At 50.5% G+C, this 23,729-nt stretch overlaps 2 protein-coding genes across 11 annotated transcripts in view; one reads left to right on the top strand and one right to left on the bottom strand.

Moving 5' to 3' along the window:
• TCOF1 (treacle ribosome biogenesis factor 1) overlaps positions 1-9,043 on the top strand; it is a 38,390-nt gene extending 29,347 nt beyond the window's left edge. For 7 of the 8 annotated variants that reach the window (XM_038412939.2, XM_038412935.2, XM_038412933.2 and 4 more), the window contains exons 14-18: positions 967-1,186; positions 3,275-3,835; positions 5,728-5,837; positions 6,605-6,641; positions 8,445-9,043. In XM_038412939.2, coding sequence (XP_038268867.1) covers positions 967-1,186; positions 3,275-3,835; positions 5,728-5,837; positions 6,605-6,637 — 924 coding nt within the window. In that variant the 3' untranslated portion in view covers positions 6,638-6,641; positions 8,445-9,043. Of the gene's footprint in view, positions 1-966; positions 1,187-3,274; positions 3,836-5,727; positions 5,838-6,601; positions 6,642-8,444 lie in introns of all 8 variants that reach the window. The other variant, XM_043520132.1, reaches the window with a different exon arrangement.
• CD74 (CD74 molecule) lies at positions 15-23,566 on the bottom strand. Of its 3 annotated transcripts, XM_043520135.1 has the most exons (11): positions 22,998-23,282; positions 19,313-19,488; positions 18,445-18,536; positions 17,499-17,561; positions 17,055-17,150; positions 16,567-16,657; positions 15,036-15,224; positions 13,681-13,755; positions 13,224-13,228; positions 4,414-4,423; positions 15-28 (listed from the first exon to the last, which is right to left on the bottom strand). In XM_043520135.1, exons 1-11 carry the CDS (start codon positions 23,072-23,074, stop codon positions 24-26), a joined length of 879 nt encoding a protein of 292 aa, XP_043376070.1. In that variant the 5' UTR covers positions 23,075-23,282; the 3' UTR covers positions 15-23. The 3 variants fall into 3 exon arrangements, with proteins under 3 accessions (XP_043376070.1, XP_038268868.1, XP_043376069.1); XM_038412940.2 differs by lacking the exons at positions 15-28; positions 4,414-4,423; positions 13,224-13,228 and adding an exon at positions 11,436-12,915 and having other exon boundaries at positions 22,998-23,566; XM_043520134.1 differs by lacking the exons at positions 15-28; positions 4,414-4,423; positions 13,224-13,228 and adding an exon at positions 11,436-12,917 and having other exon boundaries at positions 13,677-13,755.
• Positions 23,567-23,729: the final 163 nt, after the last annotated feature.

The raw sequence follows: 23,729 nt of genomic DNA, 5'->3' as shown, positions 1-23,729 counted from the left end.
GCTGGGGCTGTCACCTTTCTCCTCTACTCTGTAAGATTGGGATAAAACTGGGGTAAACAGCTGCTGCTGACCTGGAGTCCTAAAGTCGCACCCGCTCAGGTGCTGGGTGGGCGGGTTGAAGGATGCTGGGCTTCACGTGCCTCCTGTGGAAGTGAGAGGGGAGAAGACTTTGAACTCGGGTGTTTGGAACACTCCTGCACGCTTGCGGACCGTCGCAGCGCTGCGCTGGGCCCTTGGCCTGGTGCTGTATTGACGTGGCCGTCGAATAAAATGGCACGTACTGGAACCTGGAGGCTTGCAGCACTGAAATAGCCAAACCGTAGGAAACTATCCATGCTCGTAGCAGCAACTTTATTTGTAACTACACCCATGTCTAAGCCAGTAAACCCCTTTATTAGTAATATCTAGGGAGCGCAGTACATCTGTAATGCATCAGCTTTGCATCAAGCGTAGGAATGCACTGATGGTCAAAAACCTCCCCTAGGCACATTTAACAGGGAGAGAGCAAAGGAGCAAATATACAGTGGATTACTACATATGTCATAAACTCATCAAGCAGCCATATACATAACCTCCCTGTTTGGGTTTTGTTCCATGTGCTACCCCAGCTGTGCCACTCCCCGCCCGGCACTGGGGTACCCCCAGCACACTCCTGTACCCACCTCCATGGCCCGGGGTGTGGAACAGGAGAGAGGCTAATAATGGAGCAGTGGGGTAGAGCCCAAAGTTCGGTGGGCTCCCTACAAACCCCTGGTCTCCCTGTGTCGTGTGTTGGTAGGTGCACTTTGCTTCCGTCTCTCCACTTTCCAGTGGCCCCAAATCACAAAGGGCAGCTGAGGGGAGCCTGCCAACCTGGAGGGCTGCTCAAGGGGCAGTTGGGGGTGGCAGTTAAAATGCCCTGGGTGAAGGCAAGAGGGTCCAGCCCCGGTGACGGTGTCTCTCACTCGGCGTACGTGTGCTCTTCAGTCCCTTCTCACAGGTTATCTAGGTCTTTCTAAGGCTCCAGCAGCACCCCAAGTGCAAAATCTTGCTTCCCTGACCTCCCCCAAACCGGGGCGTAGAAAAGCAGCTGCTGTTGCCAGCACCCTCGCCAAACCTGGGAAAGCAGCCCTGCCTGACGTCTCGGAGAGTGACAGCAGTGACTCCGACACGGATGCTGAGGAGACAGCAGCCAAACAGAAGGCAGGTCAGTCCTAGGGCTGTGATCTAGCTTGCAAACCCGAGCAGCTTTAGAGCTGGCTCCTAAATGTGCGTTGTATCAGGGCTCCAGACACCCTAGACCATGGAGTAATCTTCCAAGGGAAGTGGTGGAAACCCCATCAGCTGGGACTTTTAGATGAGCTTGGAGAATATATGCTGGGGGGGACAATCTGCATTGGCAGGGCTGAAGTAGATGATCTATTAGGTCTTCTCCATCTCTGAATCTGAGTCCAGGGTGAAGAGTGCGAATCACAAGTCCACTGTGTCCTTTACTGTGGCAGTCTGCTGCTGCCCCCTGCTGGACACCTCCAGAAACATTGCAAGCTGTCGTAGGGTTCTGCATCCTTTCGGGAGGGGGTGGTTGGGAAGTTTTGAGAAGCATACAACTGCTCAGGTATACAGCTTACAGGGTGTTCCCCTGTGCAAGGCTATTCTGAATCCCGAAGTTTAACTAACATTTCTAGTGATAGTTGCCAAACTTCTTTCTAAAGTCAAAGACCAGCGAGCAATGAGAGCTCTCTAACCTGATAACTTGCAAGGTGTTTGTCTTCAAATATATGCTGCACTTCTCCTGGGAACCGTTTTTGATTGGAAATGTGTCAACGCTTGATAAATGCCGATTTAAGAATCACTTTATCAAATGCTACCAACAAAATACTCACCTGCTACATCTTCCATGGAGCTGTCTCTGTTGCGTGTCATTCAGAAATGTTTGTTTGGGGAAGGGCCTGCCAAAGGGAAACACAAGGGAACAGAGCTATTTGGTGGATGATTGAAACAGACTGTATGAACATAAGAATGGCCATATCAGGTCAGGTCAAAGGTCCATCTAGCCCAGTATCCTGTCTTCCGACACTGGCCTTAGCCAGGTGCCTCAGAGGGAATGAACAGAACAGGTAATCAAGTGATCCATCCCCTGTTACTCATTCCCAGCTTCTGGCAAACAGAGGATAGGGACACCATCCCTACCCATCCTGGCTAATAGCCATTTATGGACCTATCCTCCATGAACTTACCTAGTTCTTTTTTGAACCCTGTTATAGTCTTGGCCTTCACAACATCCTCTGGCAAGGAGTTCCACAGGCTGGCTGACTGCGTTGTGTGAAAAAATACTTCCTTTTGTTTGTTTTAAACCTGCTGCCTGTTCATTTCATTTGGTGACCCCTAGTTCTTGTGTTATGAGAAGGAGTAAACAACACTTCCATATTTACTTTCTCTGCACCAGTCATGATTTTATCGACCTTTATCATATCCCCCTAGTCATCTCTTTTCCAAGCTGAAAAGTCCCAGCCTTGTTAATCTCTCCTGATATATGGCAGCCGTTCCATACCCCCATCATTTTTGTGTGGTTAAAAACCTTTCTCCCCACTGCTGTTGAATGGTTGTAAGTGAATGGTAGAAACCCAAGACTGAAAGATCTGTTGGGTTTCGTCAGTATCCTCCTTACACAGCTGTGTTGTGATCTGTGATGTTCAGGAAGTCAGACAAGATGTCTGCAAGGGATCACTGTAATCTAGAATCTACCCTCACAACACTCTCAAAGTCGAGGGATGCAAGAGCATTGTCTTGAGACAGTTGTAGTGCAAGTTGCCCATGTACAGCCGTGTCTGTACACCTACAGATCCAGCCAGTGCTCTTAGTCTGGGCCTCTCCTGAGTAGAGACTTAAAATTCTCACATTGTTTGTTTGGTTTTTGGTTTGGGGGTTTTTTTAGGGCAAACATTGGGGACCAGAATGCCCTGTTCTGTTCGTTCCCTCTGAAGCATCTGGTCTGACCCAGTTCAGCCGTTCTTATGTTCTTATGAGCCCTTTGGACTCTTAATTTGTAGCCCAAACCTGGGTTTTGTACTCTGAGTTAATGCACTTCCCCCATTCCCCCTCACAGAGCCCTGTAACAATATACCATTATGTTCTGGGGAGATTAATGACTATTTCTATATGACACAACTACCTGCAAATTACAGTGTCTGGGGGTGGGGACCAAAGGCGTCTCTTAAACACCAGCCTGCCTCGAGTGGGCTGGGTCATAACCAAATCTCTTCCTTAAATCCTCTTATTTAAACTGTGCCCACAGAGAGCAAGTTGTCCTCTTCTGGAGCCGAAGCAGTCGCCACAAAAGTGGCCTCTAGCAAAGAAACTGCGGCAGGGAAAGCGGGAGAAGGAGGCGCCAGCTACAAAGCCTCGCGGGCAAAGAAAGCCCTGGTGGTGACGCAGAATGCTGGCGGTCCTGCGGGCGTTCTGGGGACGCCATCACCGTATGCTCTACTGTCCATCGCTCAGTCGGAGAGGGAGAGCTCGATGAGCGACAGCGAAGACGGGGTTACCACTGCTGCCAAGGCTCCAGGAGGGCCAGCGCCAGGGGAGCTGGAGGGAGGGAAGAAGAAGCAGAAGAAAGTGAAGAAAACCCCTGCAGCATCAGCCAAGCCTTTGAAAGCAGCGAAAGCACCAAAGCGTGGGGACAAAGAGAACAAGAAGCAGAAATCCTCCGTGAAAAGGAAGCTGGCCCCAGGGGACGCTGGCCCCGCGGAGCCCAAGCCGAAGAAGCTGAAAAGCGGCCTCGAGACTCCCAAAAAGAAGAAAAGCAAAGGGGAGAGATCAGCGGGCAGCAAGGAGAAGAAGAAGAAAGCCAGTAAAAGTAAGGGCCCTGCTGCTGTCCCTCACCCGGTTCGACTGTCCCCACTCCTCTGTAGACAGGCTAGTGCCTGCTGCTCATCCCAACACTGGTCTCCACTGCAGGATCCCCTAAATGGCACCCGAGGGCCTGGTTCCTAAGGGTTAGCTTGGGGCTCAGCTGCTGCCCCCCAAATCCAGTCAAGTGTTGAGCTGAACTAGTTAAGCAAGCGACTGAATAAATGTTACCCCGGGTCAGAGAATGACTCTGCTGTTAAAAGGTGACTGCAGGCAGTGACGAGCTCTGCTTCCAACTGCGGCCTGCCCATCTGTCTGGCTTGCACACCGGGCACGTGTCTGTCCGCAGAGCTGTCCTGCCGCCGTTGCTAGTCCGTCGCAGCAATGCTTGGAGGGAGGAGTTTGTCTGCTTCCGCCCCTTCTCCAGAAATGCCCTTATGCCCTGGCCCATCGCTCTGGGCCCCCTCTCTTCCCTACTCTGCATACCGGCAGGACCCAGTGGGCAGGCTTAGTGCATGCCATGCCGACAAGGACTGGGCAAGCCACTGCCAGTTACAAGCTTTACAGAGCTATTCCAGGGGCCACTGGTGAAACCCTGCCGCGCTTTGAGTGCCTGCCCAGCCCTAAAGGGCTGAAGCCAAGCTGGCTGGCTGTGCCAGCTCCCAGCTGGTGCCTGACAAAGGCCACAGGCAGGTTCTAAGAAACGGAGGGTGAAGTTCCCAGCCAGGCAGGATGGAGGTTGGGGTTGTGATCAGCACCAGCTCCCAGAGTGTGTGGCAGAAGTGCTGATGAGCTGGGTGTTCTCACTGACAAACCCTTTCCCCATGTTTGAAAGGCTCTGCAATGAGCTGTCGTCTTCACAGCGCCAGCCTGGCACTCCCACTCTTCACAGCGGGCCCTGCCTGGCTGCGTATTGTTACTGTATGTCCCAGCGGGGCAGTGAACCATAGCGATCCCCGAAGATGACTCCATGCCGTTAGCGCTGCTCGGGGGGCGAGAGAGAGAGAATGGAGCTGGGCTGGACTTTGTCACTTCCAAGTAAAAGAGCAGTTTCTGCCCCTACCCTGCAGGTAGCTCCTGCTAAGGCTTTGCCTTCTGCACCAGGGCATTGCAGATTCCCACGGTACCTGGCAGAGCACAGGACTGCAGACTAGAGGTGCCAGCTCCCGGAGGGAGGGGCCAGAATAAAGGACAGAAAAGGGAGAGGACTATCGAAACCGCAGCAGATCCTGTTCGATCATATAAAAATCCAACTTCTCGTCTGGGAGGGGGCCCGACAGCACAGCGTGGGGTAGATGGACAGGCTGTCCAGGGTGGGCTCTGTGGGGTGAAGGGATGCTCCAGCCCTACAAGAATTAAGACCTCTTAGAACAGTTTGCTCATGTTGCTCTTCTGTTTCTTAATTGTATGTGTATTCAGTGCCAGTGACCTCCAAGCCTGGCTCTCCCCCACGCATGCCCCATCTCAGAGAACCCCCAATTTGCTTCGCAGTATCAGCTGTGGTGGGAATCTGCCCTGGGCCATGTCACCACAGAGATGTGAGCGGGCTGAAATGTTAGTACAGGGCCTAGCTACCGCTGCCCCTGTCAGTGCCTCCAGCCCGAGAGATGCTTGCATGTGCCCTGTGCAGCGTGGGATAGAACGGGGGCGTGCTCTCAAAGGCATTCCAGCTTCCCTCTCGCAATGTCCCTCGGGCGCTGGTGGGCCCTGAGCGGCTGGGCTGGGCATTCACTGCCACCGTTGCTAGCCTGATGGAGCAATGCAAGGCAAGGGTGAGGAAGCTGCTAGCAGGGGCACAGCCAAAGGCTTGCTGGGCGAGGCAGAGACGGTGTCTGACCCCCAGTGCAGTTCTGACCCAGTCCCCTTTCACATGCACCCCGGTCCTTTTATCTCTCCCAGAGAAGAAGACCGCAAAAGACAAGAAGAAGAAGAAAAGCAAGAAGGCCGCATCTGGAGTGGAGGCAAGCACGGACGGGTCTGCTTCCACCCACAAAAAAAAGAAAAAAAAGGTGAGTGGGTGTGTACACACTTCAGTCCCCCCGGAGCTGGGTGAGAGAGGGCTGGCTTCTGTCTTGTCCCTAGTGAGCAGGTACCCAGAGCATAAAGTGATTAGTATCCGTGGCTCCCTTCTCCAGCATCTCAGCAGCAGCGTCTGGTTGCACAGCCAGACCGAGCTGCATCCTACAGCTGGCCCCTTCAAGGCGTGGCCATGTCAGTGGTGTTGGAGAGGGATGGACTGACCTGATCTCCGTGTCAGATGAGTCCTCTGACCTGTGTGAGGGCGGGTGGGTGCTGAGAGGGGCAGTGGCTGGCACTGCTGGAGGGAGGGGGTTTTCCCTTGCTGTAGTAACACTTAGACTCGCTCACGCCTGCCTGAGTTCCTGGCTGTGTGTGGAGGGAGTGCTCCATGCCGCCTTGCTCCTGCCGATAAAGAGAGCTTTGCTCCAGGGGGCTCACGCCTCTCCCCAGCAAAGAGATCACGGTGGGGAAGCCCTGGCTGCACTTCCCAGCAGGCTCTGCAAAAATGAATCACTCAGCTAAAAACTGCAGGGGGGTGAAGGGGAGGGAGGCAGGAGAGAGGAGTAGCAGTAGGAGCAAAGCCTCTGGACAACTGGAAAGCTGATCTCAGCCATCCGATGAAACTGTGAGGAGGAAATGTCCATTTCTGTGGAGTTAGCAAGGAAGCCTCCCGTGACTGTTGCAGGCTATAGAATTGGCTCTACTGGGTCCAGTTCATATGGGGGTTTTACTGATTTTTATTTTCATTTTTTCCTAGAAGAAAGATGCTGAGCTCGAGGGATCCTTGTGAGAAGGTAAGTGGGCTATGGAGACGTGTCCTTAGCTCTTTGAACTCAAAACCCTGAGACCTGAATTCTTGGGTGGCGAGGAGCTGTTCTGTGGCACCTGACTCTACTTGTTTTAAAACATGGCCTTTAACAAGCGACCTCCGTGCCTGGGGGTGGGTGGGAGCACACCCGTCTGTCTGGGAGAATGGACCCATACCTGTGCATAGGAAGAAGTTGTATGGAAATAGCACCATGCAGGGCTCAGTCTTTCCCCCTTGAAGTCCTGCCCAAGCTTTCAATGGGAGGAGAGGGAGATGGGACCTTTTTCTCCTGATGTACGTTAGGTTTTCACAGAGTTCACCAGGAATGGGTCACCACAAAGCATGGCTCTGAGAATAACTCGATCCACAGCGTTAAGCAATAGTGACAGGACAGCTCGCCATGCCCCTGTCAGTTCTCCTGAAGATCTGTCTGTGCAGGACTCGCATCTGGGCCTCCGCTCCCAGCACAGGATCTGGAATTCCCCGAGCCCTGGCAGTTTTGGTTCCTAAGAGCAGCTGTAGTGCCAGGAAGTATAAGCAAGTCTCCCCAACTGGCTGGCTCTGCACCAGCCACTGAGCTTACCTGCTAGCCCCAGAACCTTCCAGCCAGTTCCTAATTGTCACCAGCGACACACCGTGCAGGAACGGCCTCTCTGGTCACAGCACTGCCAACCTCAAGAGGCCAAAAATCACAGGGTGGGGGGGGTTTGTTTGTTTATTTTAGACAATGTATTGTGTGTGTTCCGGGTCTCCTCTGATTGTTGATCTCTTCCCTGTCCTCCCCCTCTGGGCCAGGTGCTAGAGTAGGGGAGAAGCACAGGTGCCCCACTGCTCCCAGTAGAGGAGGGGGAGGAGTCACCCTGAGCTGCTGGGCTCTTTAGCTCTTCCCCCCATGAGACTGGCTCCAGATTGACCAGCTCTGATTTAGTTTTTCTGCCCCAGGAGGCAGGCACATGGGACAGATAGCCAATCCAAGGGCTCAGATTCACTAGCAGGCTGGCACTTCTCTCCTCAGCACTGGGCTGGCTCCAGTGCCAGCCAGATTTGCATCTCGCCTGAGCATTGGCAGTGCTGTAGTCAGCTTTCCGGCTTCCTCACTGCACCAGCTGTGAGTGCCGCTGGCACCCTTTTATTTGTGGTCAACCACTCCTGCGTCGCTGGCATTACTTTCCCTATTCAAACAGCGTAGGACTCTGCCCCCGCTCCTCTCAGAGCTTGAGGGAAGTTTGAACTTTAGACAATAGAAGTGAAGGTGCTACTAGTCATGGGGGAATTTGTCCATCTCTCTCTCTCTCTTACTGACCTTTCTCTGGGAGTCTTTACTTCCTGCTCAACTGAGAACTGACAGGCTGGTTCACAGGGTGGCCCATGAATGCCAGTGCTGGGGGGATGGAGGTGCAAGGCTCACACTCAAACCTACTACAGCCTTGGGGCCCAAAATGCATTCAGAGCTTGGCGCTCCACTTCTCTAGCACAAGGGCACCAAGATCTAGGAACGAGAATCCAGCATCCAAAATTCCAAGCCAAGGACCCTTTTTGTTTTTGGATACAAGCCCAAGGGAAGCTCATTTGTCCTGAAGGTTTGTGAGTGACAGGACTAGAATTAATAAGCCTTTTACAAAGAAGTTGAGGCTGGGGGAGATGTAAGAGCAGATCGTACTGCCCTTCTACGAAGGGGGATCCTTGCTTAGGGGAGTTAACGGGTCACCTTGTGGCCGTGTAATAGGCCTTTCCATCTCTGTGGGCTGGACTTGGAGAAGAAATAACAAAATCTTTTCTTCTCCTATAGAGCACTCCCTCGGATGGCCGACAACGAATGAATGACAAAGGGGTGGAAGAAATGCTCTTCGATTATTTTTTTTAAAGAAAAAGATAATACTTAAACTTCTAAATCTTAATTTATAACTTCTCCTTTTAACTGTGACTTTTAGAGCCAAGCATTGTACTTGCTGCCTCATCCACCACCTGGCTGGGAATGGACTTAAGTGTATATTGCTCTCCCGGAAACGCCCCAGCCATTGCACTGTAACCAAATGAAAGGAGGCAAACAGAGCAGCCCCTTGGACGAAGGGAATAAGAAGCCGGCTCCTACGGTGCGACAAGTCCCCTCTTAGAAGTGATGTGCAGCAATGTCTCTCCAGAGCTATATTTTTTAAGAGAAACTTCCAATCTTTCTGTGATTGCGGTGTCTGTCTTTTTGCTACCTACCTAACAGCTCTTGGGTTCACTTTATAATATAACTTTAAAACCAGGTTCTCTAGGTATTACCTCCTCGGTCCTGTCAGAGGCTGTATTCAAGCAGCGGCATGCACAAGGCACTGTTGGCCTAGGCTGCGTTCTTGGGGTTTTGTTTTTGGAACACAGAAATAAAATAGATTTTGATTGGAAGTGTGTCCCTGACTGGGCTCTAGGAAGGGCAACACTTTTAAAAGGAACATGGGGGAGGGATAGCTCAGTAGTTTGAGCATTGGCCTGCTAAACCCAGGGTTGTGAGTTCAGCCTTGAGGAGGCTATTGAGAGATTGGAGCAAAAATTGGGGGTTGGTCTAGATGATCTCCTGAGATCCCTTCCAACGCTGATATTCTGTGTGTGTTTAAGCCCTTCATAACATGTGGATACGGCAGCTTATTAAACTTTACTGAAAGTTTAAAGTACATGAGATCCCGGTGGTCCGGACTCTACGGGGGGTGGGTGCGATTAAAAAGTAGCTGCAGGTCAGATCCTTGGGTCTGGCTGAATGGATACTGAGGCCTTATCTTTGCTATGACAAAGTGGTGCTTGCTTATGTCAAGTTACAATGCCAGCGTGCAAAAGCTAGCGTGTCCAGGTAAAGACAAGGCTCTTCCTCCTCTCCCCTCCCCACTCTTCCAGCTTTAACTCACCCTGCTGCTGTGTCTGAAGATTATAAACTGCCTTGTCTTCTCTGGGCTTTTAGCTTGAGTTAGTTAAAGGGGAGTTAAAAACACACCTCTCTCCTGTTGCGAGGACAAGACCTCAAGGGGGACGGGTGGAGAAGATGAGTGAGCTGTGCCCTGCTCTGTTAGGCTGGTAGGAATGATCGTTTAGAGACCCTCCTGCTGACCAGGCATTGCAGGAGCACTGGATCCTTGACCTACAGCCCAGGGGCAGAGGCAACTTGATGGGAGCCAGAGGTGAAAGGTTCAAAGGCAGACTCATGGGCAGGGACCACAAGCTGCTGCTCTCTTAGGGCTGGGTGCGGGAGCCAGTGCAAAATGTGTCTGTAGGGTGCCTTAGTCCAGATTCATGTCATAGAACCCACCACCCCAGGGGGTACTAATGGGACCCTCCACTGAGGGGCAGGGGTGACAGACCATCCTCCTCTTCATGCCTGGAGGTGGGCCCCCTAGGTAAGGAGTGAAGTACTGGGTCAGGAACAGAGCAGCCTCTGCTCACGCACTAAGTTGCGTGGGTGAACATGCAAATCATAAAGGGTCCTAGCCCAAATGTGCATCAGAGCTCGGGGCGGGGGGGAGATTTTCTAGAATTCCTCTCCCCCGTTGGCTTGGCTGAGCTCATCCAAGCTAATGCTGACTCTAGGGGCTGAAGGCTGCTACTGGGGAGCCTCCCACCCTATAAAAACATACTTCACAGTGCTCCTGCTTCCTCAGGTTCCTCCAGCAGGCCCCAAACTCTGCCTGCACCATAGCCTCAGAGGCATAACCTGCACAAGGAGGGGGGAGGGGAGCAGTTGGTCAATAACATCATTTGTCTGCCTTAAAAGGACAGAGCTGTGTCAGCCATGCAGACTCCAGGTATTCATAATCTGAAGTAGATACAGCTGAGTCCTTCCCGCTGCAGTGGCAGGCAGGCCCTAGTATGGGGCGGCTTACAAAGAGCTGCCTGCCCTGGGTATTTTACCTCAGTGGGGAGAGACAAAGAGGCACTGCTGTTCCTCAGTCTCCGGTGTGAAACAAGATCCTTTGTGCCAATGGGAGAACAGGCCAAACTCTGAGAGGCTGAGCTCAGACACATGTCCTTTGGCATAGGAGTCATGGAGTGGGTAGCCTTCAGCAGCCCCTTTGCCCCCAGAGTTCTCCCCCATTCAATAGCACCACTCCACAAACTCCTGCTCATCCCTTGCCAGCCCTGCCTCATTTTACCAAGTGGAATGAAAATCAATCCCAGGACCTTGCATTTGAAATTCATTGACTTTAGCTGCAAAATGCATCCCATGTGCCTTTGAAAGCTAAAGGAAAAAGGAATGACAGGCTCGGGCAGGAAGTCTGTGGCCGTGGCTATGGAGACGTGATGCAAGCGTCGAACACCGAGTTGGACCAGTGGAAAAGGTTCTCCACCCATCTGGGCCAGAGGGGGAGATAGTCGTTCCTGGCCCTAAGGCCTTCTCTATTCTTTGTGCTGGCTGGTGCCTGAAGGATGGGAGATGTTCCAGCCCTCGCTTCAGAGAAAGCACCCGCCAGCTGGTACCAGTGGAAATGGGTACCATCAAAGGGCCTGATGGGTGCTGCTCTGTGCTATGGAAAGTTTAGCAGTGGGGGGAGGGGCCTCAAGCAGACTGATTACGTAGTAAACAGCATGGATGGACTGCCAGTGATGCTCTGAGCAGAAGCACATAGTCACTAGGGCTAGGCTGTGGAGAACAGAAGGCAGATACCCACCTATACAAACACAGGCAAGTCCACATAGGCAGTGGAACAGATATACTTGCTCGAGACTTATTTTGAATAACATCTGATTTGCCAACTACTTTAACAAGACCCTGGCCTGCCCAAGAAATGCTTGTGAAATAGCTTCCAGGCAGTTTTTTTAGTGGCAGTCATTATTAAAAGTTTATTTGAAATCATCAGCTTTGTGAGTTTGGTTATGCTGTAACAATAGAATATGTTCAAAACACAAAATTCTAGCTTTAAGATTAGCTATTACGTTACCTGTTCAACAAAGATCCTACCAAAAACCAGGGTTAAGCAAGGGATGGGCATATAAACTCATTTGCCTGTTTAAAAAAATAAAGGAAGCCTGCATTCCTCTAGTATGCTAATGTCCCTCTGAAGCCCACTTACTTTGGTTAAGAAGATCAGAGTTCACTGCTGCTGCATTTAATGTCTATTCAGTGTAAGGAAAAACCACTGACCCACTCTAGCTTGAGTGATAAACTCTTCCTACAGCCTCTTCTTGATTAGATTTTCCCCACCACTCCGAGGTGACCCATGGACCCAGAGGCGCTTCAGAACCCACTGCTAGCCAGGTTCTCAAACTAAGATCTTTAACTCTGTGATGAAGCGCAAAGCATTGCTCAAGCAATCAGGGTATTTCAGTGGCTGAATGCTCCTGACCATGTAATTTGGAATAGCATGTGCTTCATAGGATGGGATGCTGCCTACCCCAGCTTGGTCCTTTAGGATGGGGGAGAGAAGGCCTGTGCTACTTATCAGCATTGAATACATGTTTAAGAGTTGCTGGCAGGTTCAGTGAATTTGGAGGTTGCACCTGAGATACAGACATACCCCAGCATTATCATTCAGTGCTGTGGCAGTCAGAACCTTACGGACACCCCTGCCCCGCACACACAAATACTTGGTTCTTTTTCTTGGAACAACCAGACAAGTCTCCACTGGTGGCAGACCAAACTCATCCAGACCCTCAGAGCCATTTATAAGCGAACATAGGGCCTGATTCTCCTCACATACACTGGTGTAAATCAGAAACAACTCCACTGAAGTCAATGGAGTTACACCGCTGTAAGGGAGGGAGGGATCATGTCCAGAGTATCTGATAATTCAATTGAAATTGACCATGTTTTGGACCTGGATCCCCTCTTCCCCCTGGACAGTGCTTATGTTACAGGAGCTGTGGTACTGCACCAGCCCCATCGCTATTTAGACACCTGTGGTTATAAACACAGAGGCTAATGTGCTCTGATTAGCCAAGAAAGCACTAAGAGCTTTATCCTTTGCCTGCCTTTGATTGCAGTTCAGGGGCCACTGCATCCTTTCTCCACTAAAAGTCCTAATATTCTGCTGGCTGGCTGCAGCACATCTTGGTACACGGAGAGGCACTGGGTTTGGGAGACAGGATCTATAATCTACCTATTTGGATCGCCTGCTAAGACGATAAACAATAATAAATGCCTGAACAGAGGCTCTCAGCGGCTGCTGCTGTAATTCAGGAAAGCAATTTAAAAGCATGAGTGAAAAAGAGCGAGACTGTGAGCGGTAACTCTGCAAACTGGAGGCGGAGACAGGAGGTGCCAGGCCTCTGCGTCCTCTTCTACTTGGCGACATCTAGGGGGAAAGGGAGAAAAGAAGGAAGAAATTAGATAGACCTGAACCCAGGAAGTGATACTCACTGCATCCGGCTGGGTTTCAGTGAAGCAACCGTCAGTCATTTCTTTGTTCTACTCCAGTCACCTTCAGGGTGAGGCCAATACAAAGCACCTCTCCGGCTGGATTGACATGAGTCATGTGAAGTGACACGACGGGTGAAGACTAGATTTCACTCCCATCCAGAATCCATATACCTGGGCATGCAGCCACTTGTGCCAGCCTTAAGCTCCCACACCACAGCAAGAAAATAAAAATCCAAACAGCACTTTCCCTTGCTGCTCCTGATTCCATTAGATAGGTAGCCCAGGTCTGTGAAGACCTTTGCTTCCCAGCTTCTGGGATATCCATACCTCTCATCTATCCCCCGGCCCAGTAAACCTGATTTACTACGGGATGCTGAGCTGCAGACCTGAGTGGGACAAAGCACTAATTTCCTTTGAAAGAGATAGCCCCACCAGCTAAACATAATGCTATTTTCCCTGTGTCCTTCATTTGGGTCTCATTAGTTTGAGGGGAGTGGCGATATATCAAAACACCACTATAGCCCAGACAGCAAAGGTCCTTCCTTCATCTCCCTTGCTTACTCATGACCATCCCTACAGCACAGCATCATGTCACCTGGCCACTGGGCCTAGGAATCTAATTGTTGTCACCTTCCAGCCAACTCTCCCCAACACCTCGCCGAGTCATAGCCCCTAGCCCTAGGCTGGCTCAGACTCTTACCTTTCCCAGAATCCAGCTTCAGCAGATCCACACCTGAGTACATCAGTTCTTCAGTGTCCAAACCACCCGGAGTAACTGCAGCAAGACACAGCAAGAGATTCGGCATTTTATAGCACACCTGAGATATGCACGTCCACCTCGGCTACCAACACATTTAGGACGCTTTGTGCTAGCCTGAGCCAAGGCTAGTCTCCCTACAATATTTGCCTGGATCATTACATGCATGTATTCATCATAACCTGCCCAACACACTGAAGTGTGGGCTCTGATTTTCCTCAGTGTCTGATTTACCAAGGAGTTATAGACATTTCACTTCTTTCTCTCTCTCTCTGTGGCTAACAGCTGTACTTGGGATCACCACCTTCAGCAGCAATACCCAGCAGTGGGATGAAAATGGGGAGCTCGGGGATTTGTGGATAGCTTCCCCCGCCTCTGAGAGCAAAGACCCTTCATTTCTTCAGGGAAGGTTCTGTGGGGCACTAGCCATGTTTGGGCCCAAACTGGAGTCTGGACACAGCTGAGATAGTCCTACTGCCCTGGCTCTCTAGGACCGCTACACATGACATGGGCACTGGCCAGGCCGGGCTGAGATGGTGACAGCTATCTCCATTTGACTAAGCCAACAAGAGTGGAAGTTTCAGTTCATACATTTTCAGAGTGCTCCATTCAGAAAAGATGGTAGCAACATAAGAGCGCCCAGAAGTAGGGAATCAATGTTCTCCCAGGATATGGGGTAGTGAGAACTCGGAGTGTACCAGCAAAGGGGATAGTTCCCATTCTTCAGCCAACTCTGGGCAGACATAGGCAGTGCAATCTCACCCTTTGTCATTTTCCCATGTCTACGATCCTCCACCTTATATTTGCTCCTAATAGGCTGCATTTCCTACTGTGTTATCTGGGTTCTTCCCGTTGATGACCTAGTGTCTGATCTTGCCAGGCACTGAGCACCTGCTGGTTGATGCTAAACACCCTCAACTCCCACAGGGCCAGTTGCTGAGTATTCACAATTCTCCTTGGTTTCCTTTGGAGTTGTGGGTGCTCGGCGTGTCTAAAAAACGGCTCCATTGACTTCCATGACAATTGAACGTGCTCAGGAGTTCGCAGGAGAGGACCCAGTACAGATACAGGAGCACGGCAGTGCTCTGAATCCCGTTTCCCAATGAACGCTCTGGGCTGGATTCGACATCCCCGGAATTACTGATTTACCAGCCAGTCCAATGACCCTCCATTGACACAACACCCACTGTGCTCATCGGCTTAGCGGAGCGAGAACATACGAGATCACAGGCAGCATCTCCATGCACATGTGCTCCTCTCCCCTGCCCCTGGCCGGCCAACGTGAAATAAGCTCCTACCAGGGCAGTTCAGCTTTCCACGGGTGTCAGTGCCTTCGATCTTGGTGCCATTTTTGTAGACGCACCAACAGTACCCCGTGCTGGCATGGCACTGCTTGGGAAGATAGTCACCATGTTCGTCACACTGGGGGTGGAACCGACCCGGGTAGACACCACTAAAACTTGACTCCGCCTGGCACTTAGATTGCACTAAAGCAACAAGCACAGGAAAATACTCATGAGTATGTTTTATTCTTCCCCCCTGCTGGGCTCTTACCAGCATTCTTAAGCCCTTGAGGCAATTCAGCCAATCCAACGGCTTGCTTGCATGAGCACTGAAGCAGCGGTGGGATACATTGTGCAAAGAACTTCTCCACACTGGGCTGGCCCCTTGGCACCACCCCAGGGAGGGCTGGGGAAGGGATAGGGAATACCACTGTGCAAAAATATACTACCTTCATTGGGACAATGGCTTTATTGGGATTGCTCCCAGGAAACCCATGGAGCGTCATGATAACAAAGGCTGACGGCTGCTGCTTAATGGAGACAGTATTAATATAAAGTCTGCTCACGGGGATGCATCCAACCACTGCTGAGTGACCAAGTGGCATGGAAATCCAGGCATGGAGCTCTCCATACTGAAGCAGCTAGATGAGAAACTGAGAGGCATCTCAGCGAAATCTTAGTTGCACCTTTGCATCCAATACAGGATTGTATGCGATTATAATGCTTTTCAGACTTGTTTAAAAATGGGTTCTTGTCTGTCTCCATAGGATGCTCCCATTGCTGAGGGCGGCCTTAATCGGGGCACTGGCCCCCTTCCATGAGGATCCCCCATTTAGCTGTAATAATTTGGATTAAAAATGAATTGTTCTTTATAGACACTTCATGTGTGCACACCAGGGTCACCCCATCCTGGAAGTGGAATGAATTTTGCTTCTGTTGTGATGGGGAAGAATTCAAAGTAGCAACCCTTTCGAGGCAAAGAGCCAGTGGGCCAGCCCCTCTGGTTTGAGAAGAGCCAAAATGTCAACCAATCTAATTTCCGAGTTTTCTTAAGGCAGCGGCGATTGGCCTAAGGCTCACTCTGCTCCCAGCGGGAGATGCAGCTTTGGAAATCTAGCCGCTAAAAGCAGACTCATGACACACCCAGCCTCAAGGATGCGGGAGGGCTGTCTCATAGTATCAGGTTTTGTATGGCCTCCAGCAAAGCTCAAACCCTTGTTCCCTGGGATTTTTCCTTACATCCCTCAACAGCAACTCCTCAGGCTGATGTGCCCCCAGTGCTCCAATAGTGGCCATAACTTGCAGCCTCAAGGATAGGGTGAAGACTACAAGTTTGGCAAAAATTGAAGTTCTCAAAGGAACACAGGAGGACTCTAGAGAAGGAAAAAATCCCTAGCTACCAAAGAGCAAAACCATTCCAAGAGGGTATGTGCTTCCACTGCCCTCCAAGGTGCTCTGAACCTTGGCCAGTGATCTCCTGGGTTGCAATTGCTACCTAAGGACCATTCCTACCCAGAAGGAATTTGGTGACCCATAACCCTGATACCTTCATCTGCTGGGACCTCAGTAGGTTGCACAGTTTGGGGGGTTTTGGCCATTTCAAACAGCAGCCACTTGTGCATCCAGGATTCAAACGACTGCAAGAGACCAACAAGGGGAAGAAGGTGTTGTTAATAAAATGCACCCAACAAAAACGAATGCCCCAGCCAACTGGCATAGCCCCCCTTTCCCCATCTGATCAGGGTGACACTGGAGCCCTCCCCACTTTTGTGTTCTCACGTGTGCCGCACAAAGACAGGAGTAGGAGAGCTCGGGTCCCTTGTGAATCCCCAGCCTCCCATGCAATAGTGATAATGTAACCATGACAGCAGCCCGAATGCAGGCTGTGCTTTGCCATGTAATGCAGCCATTCTCCCAGTGGGAGACCCCCATTCCATCACCAGCCCAGTTCAGGCTATTCCCTGGAATGGGTGCAAAGGAGGAGCTGGAGCTGCAGCTGGTCCTCTAGCCAGCTGACCGAGTGAGAGCACTGACCTGCCAGTCTTGGTCCGTCATGGTGTTCTTCAGGTGGTTCAGATTCCCCATCAGGTTATTCTTTAACTCAGGGAACATCTTGCTGGGGTCTGCCCGCTACAGGAGGACCAAAGGGGATAGGACAGTTTTAACAGCAGGCTGAGACCTAGGAGCCAGAAAGAACTCACCTGCCACAGTCAAGCCGGCCCCCCGGGAACAAGGGAACACTGAGCCATGAGCCTAAGCAAATGAGAGCAGCAGATGAAGGGACAGAGAGAGAGAAAAGCAAGGCTGCTCCTAATCCAATGGCTCTTTAATAGTCCATACCCCTCGCCCAGAAGAACCAACAGGCTAATAGGGCTGAAAGGAAGTGGGTCTGTGGAAGTGCCCAAGTATACATGGGTGTTGCAGACAGACCCATGAGAGGGATAGAGGCAGCCACAGGAACAGAGAGGAGGCTCTTACCAGAAGCAGGTGTTTGACTTGGTCCGTGGTGCTGTTGCTAGGCATGGCCGTGTTCTCCAGGGGCTAGAGAGAGAGAGAATTGGAGTTGTGATGGTCAGGACGAGGAGCGGAAGAGCCAAAGACTTAAAGCAGATGGCCTTTAGCGGGAACAGGATGGGCAGGACATGGCCAGACTTGGGGGGTTCTTTTTGGCAGACACAGAGTCACTTGGCTACCAGGGAGCCAGGCTGGTGAGCGTGGACGCTGCACCACAAGAACCTTCAGCAGAACTTCTTCACCCCAGGCACGCTAATTCCTGGAAATACTGGACCCCATCGGGAAGTGGAACCTTTCTCAAAGCCTATGATCCCTGCACGGGCCTGTCTACAGCACACGGAAGAACAGCTGAGCTTTGGGAAATACCAAGCTGGCCACCTCCAACTGCTCCCCTTTCCCAGCCGCTGTCCGAGATGGACTCAGCACACAAACTCCACCCTAAGCAAGCTCAGAAGAAAGAGCAAGGCAACTACCTCTGATTCTGGGGAGAGAATGGGCCACAGAACTTTCACCCCTCCGTCACTGGTGTGAATGCAACAGGTTGGAGATAGTGGTCTCCATCCAGGTACTAATGGGTGGGTTTCCATAGCACTTCATGTGTGTCACTCTAGATGGCAGAAGATCCAAGGACTGAACGGACCCCTACAAGTTGGGACCCAGTAACCAGCAGCAGGAGCCCCGGCCACAAGAGAGAAGCCCAAGCTGCTGGTGAGCACTGCAAGGTGCTGGCTGAGGTCTCAGAGGCAGGATGGCTGGGGCTGCCTTCTGCTTCTCTCACTGCTGACCACAGAGCAGCTATGGCCCAAGGCTTGGAAGAAGCCACTCAACCACGTTCCCAAATTGGCAGCAGTTTTGTAGTCTGAGTAGCATCCAAAACTACATGCAGAGTGATCCAGGGGATGTCTCTTACTGTCATGTCCACCTTCGGGGCGAGTGGCAGCTCCCTCATGACCATGGGCATGCTGAACTTTGCCATCCTCAGCTTGGAAGTTGGCTTGGCACCTGCAGGGGAGAGGGAGAGAGAGAGAGAGAGAGAGAGATATGAATGGACCCCCAAAGTCCATTCTGGGATCAGTGTCTCCATAAGCAGGAGTCGAATCAGCAGAAGGGTCCCTGTGTTTTAGCTTAATGGGACTTTGTCACCCTCAGCCTGAGTTCAGTGCCTATCCTGTGCTGTTCCCGTGCTGCGATGTCCAGCAGAGCTAGTGTGAGTCTGTCCACCCAGGCTGGGAAACACCCATGGAGTCACGGACTCCGTGGCCAATGCTCCAGCCAGCCCTGGCAAGATTCCAGCCCATTTCCCAGGGCCAAGGCAATAAATGGTTACTTGATAGGTACTGGTATCACAGCCAGGTTTCACCCCGAGGGCCAGGAATAGCACCAGAAAGTCTCCCTCCTCCCACATGCAGCAAACAGGCAGAAGGAGAAAGCAGCACTCAGATGGTCTCCATCCATTCTGATTAAAACTCTCACCCCTGCAAGTTTCACTTCCCCCTCTCCACAGGTTGGGGGCGAGGAAGGAAACATGATGAGACTCAGTAGGGTAAGACAGCACAAAAACCACCGTCTCCAGAAGGGCAGCAGGAGCTCTAGATGATTCCAGGAGCCTTGTTAATAGCACTCTCCAGAACTCTTTCCTCCATCTCTCCAGGGAGCTTGATCTCCACCGGCCAAGAGAGTCGGGGGAATGCTCTGGGACTGTGAAGTACAGCTGCCACTTCACCCAACTGGCCTAGACTTGTGCCCACACAGTGCAATCACGCTGGGCAATTACTCACTTTGGGGGAGTTTCCTGGTCAGGGCCTCCAGCTGCAGATTCTGGGAGGTCTTGGTCAGTTTGCCGATCTGGCCACTCTGCTGATACACGAAGTAAATGGTGATGGCCTGGCCAGCAATCAACAGGGCCACCAAGATGGAGACAGCAGAGTAAACGGCTCCACGGCTGCAGTAGTTCCTGCAAGATACAAGACAGAGGGAGGCTAGTGCCCAGCAAACACAACCTGCAGCCACCTGCATCAGCCGCCAGCCTCTTGGGATACACTGCATTGGCACTGTTAGCAGACGTGCTATTCTCCAGGGGTTCTGTACCACCCTCTTCACCAGCACAGCTTTCAGTAGAGCATTGAGAGTTCGTTCTCTTTCATTCTCTCCCCAGGAGATGTGCATCATGCATGTGCAGTGGAGGGTTTAGTTTTGGTAATTATTTTCTTTAGTGGTAAAACGATTGTTCTCAGGTCGGCCCATCCTCAGTCCGGGCACTGAACTTTTCAGTGTATTCCGCTATGTCAAACTCCGGCCCATCTGAAAGCATCTGTCATTTAGCCAATGCCCTCCCCACACTAACACCATGGAGATTTGGGTTAGATTGGACTGATCAGCTACTTCGTCCAAACTAGACTCTTCTTTCCATGTGAGACTTGGCAGGGGAAGTGAAACAGTTTTCTAAACGGGGGGTGGGGGAGCATGTGTATGTGTGTGTTTGTTGGGGTAGGAGTGCAGGGGGTTGGTTGCTGGAGAAAATAATATCAAACATCTAGGACTGTGAAGAGAACTCTTCAAAGAGGCTACATGGAATAAAGAGTTGAAGAGGTTCTGAAGCAGTACATGGTATACTTGCAAGCATGTCGGTTTAGGGTAGTTTATGTACACAATTGTTAAATGCCTTTTGTCTCCATATTTTCCACATTCTCTTAATGTAGGGCATGATCCAATGCCAGCTGAAGGCAATGGTTAAACTCCCATTGATTCCAATGGGTATTGGATCAGATCCATAGGTAGCATCCTCAGCTCGTCATGAGAAAATCCAGATTATGTTGGGGGAGGGGAGTAGAAAATTGGCCATGTTGCTGCTCCTGTTCCCACAGTCCATTTATTGCATATGACTTGCTTAAGAGAGAAGAATTGTCAAGCATAACTATTGAAAATGTATATACAATTTGGAGATTCTGGAAAATCAGACTCAAAACTTAACATAAAAGAGTGGAACCCCTAATTAATGGGAACAGCTTTGTTCATGAGGATAAAGAAATCTAGAGATTACTGGGTGATAAAGAACTATTTGATTGTATATAAAGACCATTCCTATTTTCGGGTAATGGATAAAGTACCATAATCATACTGCTATACCTCTTCTTGCATTGTGTTCTTCTCTCCTTTTTCCTGTTGTTTTGTCTTCCATACACATAGATTTTCTGATTATAGTTCTTTTGCGAGTTCATTTCACACACGCATAATTTTAGTAGCCTAAACTTTAGGCACATTTTTAAAAAACCCTAACAAAATATCGCTTTTATAAAGAATCTGACATGCTTTTATACACACTCCTATGTGCTTTTTCTCCCAGGCGAAAGCACATGGAGCAACTCTGCATTATCTGGCAAGGGAAATAATTAGGAGACTAATGGACTGAAAAGCTGTCCTAGAAACAAGAGCATCCCAGCAGGGAGCATGCTGAATACTGGAGGAGCAGTGCCCTATTGCAAAAGGCCAGCTCTGTGCTTAGATACGCATGCACAACTCCCAGTGAAAGCAGCAGGCCTGGTGCGCATGTATCTGGGGATGGACTCTGCCCAAGTTCAACTTGCTCGACACAGTTCGTCAGCAATTGGTATTAAAGTAGGTTTCAAAAAGGACTCCCAAATTACATTTCTACCTAGCAGCTGATGAGGTCACCCACGAACCGACCTATTAGAAAGAAGCTCCAAGTTCTGCAGACTACCTTTTTTGTACCCAGCCTTCATTCTCAGCAGGTGTTATTGGGAGGAGGGGGAGGGTGTTTTAAAAAGGCAGCTAGATTGATCAGAGAGAGATTAGAGGGACCCTCATTTACTAACAAGATGGCAAGACATGTACTGATGGGCCCAAGGCAGTAAGTAATAAAGCGTACCACAAATATTCCGAGAAGCTTTGTGCTAGACATGCTCCCTTGCTGTAGGAGGAGATCCTGCCAACTCTCACGGAGCAGTCCCATTGGTGTCAACGGAACTACTCACATGAGTAAGGGCTACTCAAAGGAGTACGGGTTTGCAAGATCAGGCCCATCGGTTGGAGAACACACGATTTGTGCATGTGCTGTCTCTGTGGCTGCTACAGCACAGACACACACACAGCGACATAAAAAGTAAATTCAGCCTAGAGCTGATCCAGGCCTGGTCAAGCAGGCTCTTTCCCCACTTTCTTTTCCCCAAGTTCCTGTTCTGATCGTCCTGCAAACCTTCCTGCCTGGTAACTCCTGATGTCATGAGACATCTGATTTCTCAGTGGCTGTGGCTGTTTGGTCCGGTTGGCTGCATCCCAATAATGCATTTCTCTGTGCTAAGGGGATGGTTACTGATTTGTACAAATGCAGCAGTTTTATAAAACCACAGGAGATGGATCTCAAAGCCCTTCCATTAAGATTGTATATACTGGTACAAATGCTCGGGATTGTGGGAGATACAGCCCGGAGGAGGGCAGATATCTGCTCAGGAAGTTTGATCCAAGAAATGCTTCAGGCCAAGAGGAATTCCAGAAACACTGGATATTAAACAAAAGCATCGCTAGCACCCTGAGCAGAAGATGGGGGCATAAAATAAAGTTATATTGTCCAAGCTCTGGGACGCTACGTACCTAGAAGATCACATTCTCCAGGGGAGAATTTCCAGAAAGGGGCAGTCAAGGGTGTTGAATAAAGGATCTCATTTAAAAACATAGCCCAGCTGTGGCATGATTTACAGGTCAGATATGTGCCGCCATAGACCCAATTTCCTGTGCGCACACCACAGACAGGTAGGGTCAAGTCTGCTACACGGGTGTCTAGGGCACATGCTGGTCAAACAACGAGAAGGGTGTATTTTGTACGCAGAATCATGTCTAAACAGCTCATTGGAACTGGGACGAACAGGGCCGAGCAGGGCACAGATGTCACCAGCCAAGGGTATAAAATAACTCAAGAGATTTTGCACGATTCCCATGTCGGGCTTTGGTTACCATGGGGCCAGTTCACAAATAGGGCCAAAGATTCCCGAGAGAGTTGTGCAGCGTTGGGCAAGGAATAAAGGGCAAACAGCTTCCCAACTCCCCCTCGTTGGTGGAAAGCCCCTCCTGCGGGGTGGGAGATAGTTGCACAGACATCACAAGCTGTCACGCAGCTGGGCTCTAATGTTGGTCTTTTTAAAGAGGCCCCTACCCTCCCACGTGTTAAAATAAAGTAACCAGCCGCCCAGATCTGAGTTCAGGAGAAAGAAGGGAAATTCAAGTTCAACATTCAAGCCCTGCTTGGGAGTCTGGTCAGATCAACCACTGAAGAACTCATTTCCCTTGAAACTCCGTCAGCTCACACTTTCCCCCCTACCAAGATTTAAATGGCTCCTTCATTCCATTAACGGAGCCCACTTTCCTTCTCCCGCTTCCAGAGCCCTCCCTACTTCCCCCTGCCCAAAGAAATGCAAATAAAAGGGGATTGAAAACCTAGATGAGGAATACCTCTGTGCTCCAGAGTCTGGGGCCATGACGCCCTCACCAGGTCGCTCCTGGGTGGAGATCAGGTCTTCGTCTTCCATGGTGCCTCTTTCCCTCTAGCTGACTTCTGCTCTGCAGCTGACTACGTTCTGGGCTCTGCCGCACCCGGCACTGGCTCCAAGTTGATGCTGAAAAGGAAACTAGATCCTGTTCCTTTGAACCTTCTCGAAGCACAAAAACTAGGAAGTGAAAACTACAAAATATCAATAGTTGGAAATACCCCACCAAAGCCTGCCCACCCCCAGTCCAGCCACACAGAGCTGCCAGCCAGGGCTATTATTTCAAGTGTGGCATTAGAAATAATCCTATTGGCTACTCAGAAGGCATCACTTGTTTCTAGGCAAACCTTTGAATTCACAGTCCTCATCTTGGAGTTGCATGAATGGATGGAACGAGCACAGTGCTCTCATTGTCTATGATACAAAATCCCCAATGGATATAAGAGATACAAGATAGGTGAAGGAAACTCTTTTCCTGGACCTGTGTCTAGAAGTGAGAGACAAGCAGCTTTCGAGCTACGCAGAGCTCTTCTGTGGGTCTGTGAAAGGTGCTCCCAATGTCCCAGCTAAATACAAGGTGGAACAGATTGTTTAGCATAAGGAGCTAGCATTTGTTGAAAGAGGCCATTCAGGATGAAACAGGCAACATTTCCCTCTCCCAGATCAGTTCTGAAGCAAGATTTTTTGCATCAAATCA

The sequence above is a fragment of the Dermochelys coriacea genome, chromosome 8 (assembly GCF_009764565.3).
Source record: "Dermochelys coriacea isolate rDerCor1 chromosome 8, rDerCor1.pri.v4, whole genome shotgun sequence".
NCBI classification, from domain to species: Eukaryota; Metazoa; Chordata; order Testudines; family Dermochelyidae; genus Dermochelys; species Dermochelys coriacea.
Note: the sequence above shows the minus strand (reverse complement) of the source record. Positions and strands in the feature narration are given on the sequence as shown.